Consider the following 10902-nt stretch of genomic DNA (forward strand, 5'->3'; position numbering starts at 1 on the left):
GGGATTTCGGACCCTGCAGCAATTTCTGGCACCCAACTGACTGAGGAACATTCGCCGGGTATGTATTCTGTATTCTGTATTGTAATCCTAGCTAGGAAACTGTAAACCAGCCCCTCAAAAATTGAGGGAAGGGGAGTCTGATCAACTCTCAGCGAAGGCCTTAGTAGCTTTTAGTCTAGTGGAGATTAGAAGCGAAACCGCTTGAGCTTATCTGTATCTGAGAAATTTGAAATTGTTGGGTGGGATTTTCTGTATGGAATGTGTGATGCTTGAATGTTAATGAGTGCGGACTTCTTATAGCTGCGTTTCCAATTAACGCGAGTTCAATTGGCCAGCGACGGAAGGAAGCGATTGTTGTCTGTCTACCTAGTGTCTCGAGAGTGTGGACCCCTTACTGCACTCTCAAAAATTCCCTCCCTCTTTGTGTGTTGTAACTGTAAGCATTATGGGAGGGACATCATCTAGAAAAATTGATACTCCCCTAGATTGTATGCTTAAGAACTTTAAGAGAGGATTTTTAATTAATGATTATGGACAGACTTTAAGCTCAAGTACTCTAAGAACCTTGTGTGAAGTTGAGTGGCGATCTATGGGAGTGGGGTGGCCCCCTAGTGGCAGCTTAGATATTGAAGTAATTCGGAAGGTCTACAGCATAATTGTAGGAGAACCAGAATATTCTGAACAACTCCCTTATATAGATTCCTGGGACAGCCTTGTGACTGACCCTCCCTCTTGGTTGAAAACTTATATGGGATCCCCAGTAAAATTCATATTAGGCCGTGTTCAAAGAAAGATTAGAAAATCTAAACTGGAAGAGGGAAAGAGCCCTAGGAAGCCTACCACCCAATCGGTGGCTTCCGCCCCTACCCTGTCTGAGAAACCCATACTTTCTGATGACCCCTCAGATCTTGAGCCACCACCTTATGGCCCATTGTTGGGGTTCCGTGCCACCCCCAGAGATCCACGCCGCCCAGCTCAAGCTTCTCCAGCACAGGCTTCTCTGGATAGCTCCTCTTCTGTGCAAACCCCGCCACATTCTAGGTTGGACTTTTCAGCCAGTCTCTACCCTCCTGTGCCACATCCTTCCCTGTTAACCTCCGAAGACCCGCTTTGGGCTCCACTCCCTGACTCCTCAACTCCCGACAGTCCAGCCTCTCCCTCTAATACCCCTCCCCACTCATTAGGGGCCCGGCATCCCTTTCAATGGACTGAATCACCTGTGACCACCTCTCAGTCTATGAGTACCCCTCCCCATCCCTCAGGGTTTCAACACACCTCCACTGAATGGGTTAGACCTGCTGCAATCACCTTTGAGCATGATAGGAGGGTAGCTCCTAGCTCTACCTCAGGTTCCATTCCCACCTCCTCGAGAGTTCTGCCCCTCCGTCAGGTAACCACCACTCGACCGGATCCTAATAATGAGGGTCAGGTTATACAGGCACAGGCCTACCAGTATGTACCCTTCACAACCACCGATCTCCTGAATTGGAAGACGCATTACCCCTCTTATACTGAAAAGCCTCAGGCAGTGGTGGACCTAGTGGCTAGCATTATGGCCACCCATAACCCAACCTGGACTGATTGTCAACAACTTCTCCTGACCCTCTTCACAACTGAGGAGAGGCGGAAGATTTTACAAAATGCTGAGGCCATCACGCGAGCGCGTGCCCCCGAGGGGACACAGAACCTAGAGGAATGGGTTAGAACTCGGTTCCCTCGCGCAGCTCCAGCTTGGGATCCAAATAATGAGCAGCACTATGAACTGTTGTCTGGCTATTGCCGGGACTTGCTGGAAGGTATGAGGAAAGGCGTAAAGAGGCCCATTAATCTGGCAAAGGTCTCTGAAATTCTCCAAGGGGCAACTGAATCCCCTGGGGCCTTTTTAGAGCGACTAATTGAAGCCTACAGAACATACACCCCCTTTGACCCTGAGGCACTAGAAAACCAGAGAATGGTGAATAGTGCATTGGTGGCCCAGAGTATGCCAGATATCCGGAAGAAGCTGCAGCGTCAGGAGGGATTCGCAGGGATGAATACCACCCAGCTAATTGAGATCGCAACCAAGGTTTTCATTAATAGGGATCAGGAGGTGCGCCGAGAGGCTGACCGGAAGATGCAGAAGAAGGCCGACCTTTTAGCGGCAGCCATTACTAATTCCACCCTTAACCGAGGTCGACCTCTAGCTAATGGGAAGCCAAAGTGGGACCCCGGACCGCCAGCCAGGCCCCGAGATTCCTTCAATCAATCCCGGCCAAGGGGGGAGAATCCCAGACCAAGATTGGAGAGGGACCAGTGTGCCTACTGTAAGGAAAGAGGGCACTGGAAAGATGAATGCCCCCAGAGGCGCCAGGGACTGAGAAGGGGACCAGGAGATCGAGAGGGAAGGTATGAGCCTCCTGAATCTGACATCATCGGGATAGCCGAGATGGCAGAATGGGATGAATAGGACAGACCGGGTTCCTACAAACTGGGCTCCCAGGAACCTATGGTCAAGTTAACTATAGGGAGCCGCTCAATTCCATTCATGATTGATACAGGAGCTGAACATTCTGTTGTGACGGAGTGATTAGCGCCTGTGTCTGGAAAAACTGTCCGAGTGGTGGGAGCCACGGGGGTGCAGAACCGGAGGCCCTTCCTGACGACCCGTAGATGCCAATTAGGCTCACACACAGTTACTCATGAATTCTTGTATATGCCAGACTGTCCAATCCCTTTGTTAGGCCGGGACCTGCTGTCCAAGCTTAGGGCCCAAATTTCCTTTGACTCAGATGGCCAGACCTCAGTTTCCTTTCGGCCCCCGATATCCAGCCCTAAGGGCATATTGAGTTTCTGCTGCCCTCTTGAAGAAGAATGGCGGCTGCATCAGTCGCAGGGTCAAGTTGACCTACCCCTGGCAGACAGCTTTCAGGTCAGTGGGGTATGGGCAGAAGATAATCCCCCAGGGTTGGCCCGAAATATTCCTCCTGTCCATGTAGACTTACTTCCAAGTGCCCGGCCAATCCATCTTCGCCAATACCCAATTCCCCGAAAGGCTCTGGAAGGGATCCAAGCACACCTGAATCGTTTGTTATCCCATGGAATTATTCGTTCTTGCCAGTCTCCATGGAATACGCCACTGTTGCCAGTCCAGAAGCCAGGGACTGAGGACTACCGGCCAGTCCAAGACTTACGAGTGGTCAACAAATCCACTATCTCATTACACCCTGTAGTGCCTAATCCATATGTCCTACTAGGATTGATACCTTCTGGAGCTACCCATTTCACGACACTAGATCTAAAAGATGCCTTCTTTTGTATTCGGGTGGCCCCCGCCAGTCAACTGCTTTTCGCTTTTCAATGGGAAAACCCAGTAACAGGAAGGAAGCTTCAGTATACATGGACCCGCCTGCCACAGGGGTTCAAGAACTCCCCCACCATTTTTGGGACAGCCCTAGGGCAAGACCTTAAGACTTTTAAATCTGAGCCTTCCAGGCGAGTTTTACTCCAGTATGTAGATGACCTCCTGATTGCAGCAGTGACCCAGGAAGAGTGTTTTGAGGCTACCAGAGAATTGCTGGAGCTACTTTTGGATGCAGGTTATAAGGTCTCACGCTCAAAGGCCCAACTTTGTCAGTCAGAAGTGAAGTATCTGGGCTTCTGCATTTCCCAGGGAAGTCGGAGACTGGATGTTAGTAGGAAGCAAGCGGTTGCTGCAATTCCCCAACCCAAGTCCAGAAGGGAAGTTAGGGAATTTTTGGGAGCAGCCGGATTCTGCAGAATTTGGATTCCAAATTTTGCATTGATGGCGAAACCCCTTTACCAGGCCACAAAGGGGGGTGAAAAGGAACCATTTGAATGGGGACCTACTGCTCAACAATCCTTCATTGCCATCAAGAAAGCCCTACTCCAAGCCCCTGCGTTAGGCCTTCCTGATGTGGAGAAACCTTTCTCATTGTATGTCCATGAGCGACAGGGGGTTGCTCTGGGTGTGCTGACCCAGATGATGGGATCCTGGCAGAGGCCTGTTGCATACCTGTCTAAACAGCTGGATGGAGTGGCTAAAGGATGGCCAGCCTGTATGAGGGCTATTGCAGCAACAGCCTTACTGGTCCAGGAAGCTGATAAGTTGACTTTGGGGCAAGAACTGGTTGTTAAAGTCCCCCACGCAGTTCTCACCCTCATGGAGTATAAGGGCAATCATTGGTTTACAAATAACCGCATGGTTAAGTACCAAGCTAGCTTGTGTGAGAATCCACGGATACACCTGGAAACAGTGGCTACATTCAATCCTGCCACTCTTTTGCCAGCATCTGAGGGACCACCGGATCATGACTGTATCCAAACCATGGATGAAGTGTACTCCAGTCGACCAGATCTCAAAGATGTTCCGTGGAGGGACCCAGATGTAATTTATTTCACAGATGGAAGCAGTTATGTGGAGAACTCCAAGCGATTGGCAGGCTATGCTGTGGTGACAGAGAACAAGGTGATAGAAGCAAGAGCCCTGCCCCAAGGAACTTCAGCCCAGAAAGCAGAACTTGTGGCCCTCATACGAGCTTTGGAGCTAGCAGCAGGACTGGTGACCAACATCTATACTGATTCTAAGTATGCCTTCACAACCCTACATGCTCATGGAGCTTTGTATAAGGAAAAGGGACTCATAAATGCCGCAGGCCAACCTGTTAAGTATGGACCTGAAATACTTCAGCTGCTAGAGGCTGTATGGGCCCCTAAGAAGGTAGCTGTCATTCACTGCAGGGGACACCAAAGGATAGATACTCCAGTGGCCCGAGGGAATCGCCATGCTGATCGAGTGGCCAAGGAAGCTGCTCGAGGACCCCCAGCAAGTACTGTGACTCCCCTGTTTCAAATTCGACTGCAAGAATGGACGCCTATGTACACCCAAATGGAAGAGAAATGGGCTCAAGAGGAAGGTGCAGTAAGGAGACCTGATGGCTGGTTACATCTCCCTGATACCAGAGTTCTGGTGCCACGCCACCTAGCTTGGCCTGTAGTGTCTCAAGCTCATGACCTGTCACACTTAGGGAAAACAGCACTAGTCCGCCTACTCAGTCGAGTAGTGGTCTTGGAAGGATTGGATAGTCTGGTTGCCACTGCCTCTGCCCGATGTACTCTCTGTGCCCAGAATAATGCTCGTCAGGGACCCCGTATTCCACCAGGAGTTCAGTCTAGAGGACTAACACCCTTTGAGTCCCTAGTCATAGACTTCACAGAAATGCCCAGGAGCGGTAGGCTCCGATACCTCTTGGTCATAGTCTGTACTTTCTCTGGGTGGGTGGAAGCATATCCTACAGTCACTGAGAAAGCCACAGAAGTAGCTCGAGCCCTCCTTAGGGATGTCATCCCCAGGTATGGACTGCCCCTTGCCATAGGTTCAGATAATGGTCCCGCCTTTGTTGAAGCCACACTTCAGGCCCTGTCTCGCGCATTGCGCATTACCTGGAAATTGCATTGTGCCTATCGTCCCCAGAGTTCATGGCAGGTTGAGCGAGCAAATAGAACCTTGAAAAATAGCCTAGCAAAGATTTGTCAGGAAACCCAACTGAAATGGCCACAGGCACTGCCACTAGCCCTCTTCCGCCTCCGATGCACCCCAACTAAAGGAACAGCCCTCTCTCCCTTTGAAATTGTGTATGGGAAGCCCCCAGCCATTTTACAGGGAATTAAGGGAGACATAGGGACTTTAGGGTCTGCCCAGGTGCAGGAGCAGGTAGCCCTGTTGGGCAGGATAATTTCTGAGCTTCAGTCTTATGTGAGAGAAATAAACCCTGTCCCCTTCCAGGCTCAGGTACATTCCTTCCTGCCAGGGGATAGAGTTTGGGTGAAAGACTGGAGGCTCCAGCCTCTGGGGCCCCGATGGAAAGGACCTTTTACTGTTTTGCTTTCTACCCCTACAGCTGTGAAGGTCGCAGGGATAACTCCATGGGTCCATTGGTCTCGAATTAAGTCTGCTGACCAGACTGAGCCCAGCACGGATCAGACGGAGCCTAGACAGTGGAGAGCAGAAAGTGATCCAGCGGAGCCATTGAAGTTGCGCTTGACCCGAACCAAAGAATCTACTAGCTGAAAAGAAGGGTCAACTGCATACTGCAGGAGCTGCTGAACTTCGGCTTCACACTGAGACTCTTTCTTGCCAGATTCTGGCTTTCTTGGAATTTGAGAGCTTGATCCTTGTCAGTTGAGGGTCTATCCCAACTGGTATAAGAACTCAAAGACTGAGAACATTATATTAGAGTAATTTGTGATTAGCACAGACTGTTGAAATATTATTGCTTAATTAGTCTGCTGTATTTGTTTTAGATTAGGAAGAAAGAAAATGTTAGTAGTTTGGATGCTTTTGTTGTTTTCTACTCCTTGCCTCCTTTTTCCTAATACCCCAACTCGCTCCAACCTTTGGTTACACTCTGTCCAGGAACTAATTAGCCAGGCAAAGATTACTTCCCCTTGTATTGTGTGTTCCCGATTTTCTCCTTATACTACAGATGTCCCCGCTGTTCCTGTCCCTGTGCAGCTCCCAGCTCTTATACCTCCCTACTTTTCGAGTTCAGGCCCTTGGAGCCAGGATTATACTTGGTGGTCCTTTTATAATGCTACCTCCCCCTCTGAATCTTCTCTAAGACCAGTCTTTACGTCTCCCTATCCAGCTTCTGGAGTGTTTTGTTTAACAAGAAACATCTCAACTGTTCTTCCCATTCCCTGTAACTATACTAATGTTCTCCCAGAGAAGGGGGAATCTGTGTGGGTAGTCTCTCCAGGTACTCCTATGTGCCCTACTACCATACCTGCAGATTATGACCAAGGTGATTATCTGGCTCCTAACCGTACTACTGAGAAGACTATAGTGTCCCGGCCTATTTTCTACTTTCATAAGTCCCCGGGGTATGAAGGGTTTACACCATATGAGCAGCCTGTCACAATCGGGGATTGGCACCTATGGTGTACAAAGTCTCCATTTCTTCTTAGTTCCCCCTGGGATAGGGGCTCGCATTATGGGCATCCTAATATCCATCCTGTGCCAACATTTATTGGGAACTTTCCTCGCCCTCTCCTTGGTCATTACTGGCTCTGTGATAATGTCCTCCACATGATTCTTCCCCCCACATATGATTTTTGTGTATTGGTAACCTTGAATTATTTTCCTAAAGTTATTCCTCTTCTCAAGCCACCATCCCCGCACCGCTCTAAGCGAGAGGCTTTGTCCTTACCTTCCTCCGTTGCCACAGAGGATGAGGCGATTGAATTAGCCCTCCAGTATATCAACTCTACTTATCCTCTGACTAAAAAGAGACTTGTAGCCCTTTCTGCCACGGCTTGGATTCCAATTGGGGGCCCGGTAGCGGGTATTACTGAACTAGGCATGGCTACCCGAAGACTTCAGTCCCTACTCCATGTTTTAGTTCATGAGCTGAACGTGGTAGTAAATGCATTGCAGGATCAAATTAATGAATTAAGTGTAGTTTCTCGGTATAACCGTATGGGTCTTGACTACCTTTTTGCAGCCCAGGGTGGCCTCTGCACAGTGCTAAATTCTTCAGAGTGCTGTACTATTGTCATAAATAGGACGCATGTAGTTAGGCATGCCATGGATAAAGTCCTACAGTTGGCCAGCCTTAATGTGGAGGATTACCGAGGAGGATTAGACCTTACCTCCTGGTGGTGGTCATTGACCTCATGGATACGTCCCTTGTTCATTTCCCTAATAGTCTTAGTTTTAGCAGGGTTGTTGTTTTGTTTCCTGGCCTCATGTGCTTCGGCAGTATGCCGTCGGACCTTAACAAGTAGGGTAATGGTGATTCACAAGTCTATTCCTAGTTAGGATCACTATAATCTCCAGAGTTTGAGTTGTGAGACTTATCTCTGCATAAGCTGATTTGAGTCTCAAAGGGGGGAATGAGGCAGTGGACAAAAGAAATGATATTAAAAACTTGTTGTTTGAATTCAACTATTTTACCCTGAAAGTGAAGGAATGCCAGCTGGATTTAATTTACTCAAATGTCTAGCGTTTGCCGAGCTAAAGGTTAGAAAGGTCAGAGACAGAAACTTCTTTCATCCTTTGTGAGTGATGGATTGCTAAATGCTGGCACATCTGTATACTATTATGAATGAACAAGGCATGAGCCAGACATACTGTAGTTTAAAGCTGGTTAAATAATTTTAGAAGTTCTTGATATGTAGATTTTGTTATAAGGAATACTGATTCTGTGTATTTTAGAATATGTCTTATAAGGATGCTTATTTTAGAATATGTTTATTCTGTGTAGTTAATATGTAGAATACCTTTTTAAATCTGATGTCTGTCCAACTCTTTGTCTGACTTTCTAAGTAAGACTATAGTTGTAAAGGTCAGCATATGGTTTGAGTTAGCTGCAGTCCTGGCTAGGTGAAAGAGAAGTCAATTCTCTTCTCCTTGATTAATTATAGGTAAATGTAGGACTGGGCTTTCTGAAAGAAATAACAAACTATAGCTGTATGCTATTAAGTAAGACTGGCCCTTGACCCCTTAATGAATGCCAGAGTCCAGTTAGCAGTTTAAGCTATGACTGGGATTATGTGAATAATAAAATGTAAGAGATGGGAGCCACAATGTCTAGCATGAGAGGCCCCAGGTCATAGGTCAGTTAGGAAATGTCTGGAACCTATGTAACTGATATTTTGAACATATGTACAGAGATGATTGTTTCAGACAAGGTAATTAATCTATTCTTTACCATCTGGAAAGTAAGGGGGGTTAGAGAGGGGGATAGAACGGTATATAAGTGGGAGCAGAAGCAGCTTACGTCAGAAGGAACAGACAGAAGAGAAGAGAGCTGAAGGAAGACAGAGAGCAGAAGAAGAGAAGAAGCTGAGACAGAAGCCATAACATCCAGAGAGCTGAGAAAGAGAAGAGAGCTAGAACTGATGTCCTACTTTGTTTGCTGGCAAATAAAGAAGATTTCTCTCTCATTCTGGTGTGTGCTGTTTGACTCCTGAAGTACCACAAGTTCTGCTAACAATAGGGGTAATTCATGCATCAATTCCTGCAACAGGTTTACGGCTGGTTTTGGGCTGGGAAAATTTTTCCCAGCTGGCAACCCTGGGTGCTTTGGTGTTTGAGCTATGTGCTTGCCTTTAGCCTGTTAGATTTCTGTGTTTGAGAGCTTGTGCTGTGGAGGAGGGGTATTCTGTGTTGCCCTTTCTCTCTCTGTTCTGTGTTCCCTTGCTGTGTGTCTGTGCTGGGTTTTGTTCCTCTTCATTTCCCTTCTCTGGTTGTTTTCCCCGCGAGGAGCAGCTGAGTGTAGTTTTGGGTTTCAGAGCAGTGTTTGTCTTCCTGGGTATTTTCTCTTTGCTTCCCTGCTGTGGCCCCTCCCCTTTCCTTTAGCTGGTGTGTGTTAACCCTTTGGTCTCTGGTTCTGAGTGTGTTTGTGTACTGTAGCCAGTGGCTTGCCTCTGGCTTGTATTTCTTGGTTTAGTTCTGGGTACTGCCTGCCCAGAACTGATTCTCAGTGGGGTTCAGCTTCTCCTAGTGCTGCTGCTGGTTCGGGAGTCCCTAAGCCCTGCCGTCTGACTGCAGGTAAGGGCTCAACTCGTACTGAATGTTAGCTAAGTGCAGGTGAAGACGTTTAGCTGCCCCAGTTTCACTGTGCCTGCTGTTCCGTGGGGAGTACCGGTTGCCGCCGGCTGGTTCCTGTGTCCTCTACCTGTGAGGAAACCTGTTCCTCTCCTCGAAGCTGGTGTCCTTGGTGAGTACACTGAAGGTGGGCTCTTGCTACTGTGGTTCAGTCTACCCTGGGCTCCCCTTGACTTCCTTACTGTTGGGGGAGGGAGGGTCTGGGCTCAAGGGCTCACGAGCGGGGTTGGAGTACAGCGGACAGGTAACACTTGGTTGGGGAGTTTATATTATTGGTTCAGACTCATATGGATGAGCAAAGAAACAGTGGTGCTAAAGCCCAGTGATTATGGGTCTGTGCATGTTGGTAGGATGTGCATTTATCTGTTGTACAATAATTAAACTAGTGGGGGGTTTTAAGCAGCAGTTTCATTATAACTATTAATTTTCCTGAAAGAAACAAACCAAAGTATCAGGTAGCCTGGCGTCTACTTCCTGGAAGCAAAGGCAAATTGCTCTAACTGATCCCAAGCCAAAAGAATAAAATAAACAGTCATACTACTTTTTGTGGCAAACAAGATGCTGATTGAAGATCCTATTCCAAAGAGTGGCACCTGCTACAAGGGGAGTAGATTTGTTCTTCTAACGCTGATTCTAGCCAACAAATTCTCCAGATGGTGAGCCTCATATGTGAGCCTCAAATTAAAGTCACAGTCAGTGGCATAGCTAGGGTAGTTGACACCCGGGGCCACTCATTTTTGAACACCCCCCTCCCCCCAAATCCAGTACTAGGCATATTGAGAATACAAAACACTCAGGACCTACAGGTATATATAGAGCAATTATACCATACCATAAGCAGTAATTTGTACGAGTCACACAAGGAAAAGGAAAGCATCTTAAACACTACAGTGAACACTAGAACATCAATTCACCTATTGTAAAACGAAAACAGACAGATTAGTACAGATCGTCGATCCTGCACAGTCAATGCCAACCGAAAGCCATGTCTTTTTCACAAACACAGATACACCCTAATCCACTATAGAATAAGTAATAATAAACTTTCTATTTAGACAAAAATTAAACTGAACCCCCGATGCCAGACTCTGCATACAATGCAACACTACAGAAACAGAAAATGTCCCCTAGTACTGTGCAAAATATAAAGACAGCAGATGTAAATTTGAAAAAAAAAACTAACAAATATCAATCACCACTTTACAAATTAACAAATAGAAATAAAACAAATACAGAAAATAAAAAAACATTTTATTGGACTAATACATTTAGCTTCCAGAGGCCAAAATCTCCTT

At 47.2% G+C, this 10902-nt stretch overlaps 1 protein-coding gene across 1 annotated transcript; it reads left to right on the forward strand.

Moving 5' to 3' along the window:
- Positions 1–2677: 2677 nt before the first annotated feature.
- LOC115464683 lies at positions 2678–5941 on the forward strand (the record flags this gene model as incomplete). Its single annotated transcript, XM_030195043.1, has 2 exons — positions 2678–4807; positions 5207–5941. Coding segments are annotated over 2 exons (2865 nt in total), but the record flags the coding sequence as incomplete, so codon positions are not given.
- Positions 5942–10902: the final 4961 nt, after the last annotated feature.

This window comes from Microcaecilia unicolor, chromosome 3 (genome assembly GCF_901765095.1).
Source record: "Microcaecilia unicolor chromosome 3, aMicUni1.1, whole genome shotgun sequence".
In the NCBI taxonomy this organism is placed as follows: Eukaryota; Metazoa; Chordata; class Amphibia; order Gymnophiona; family Siphonopidae; genus Microcaecilia; species Microcaecilia unicolor.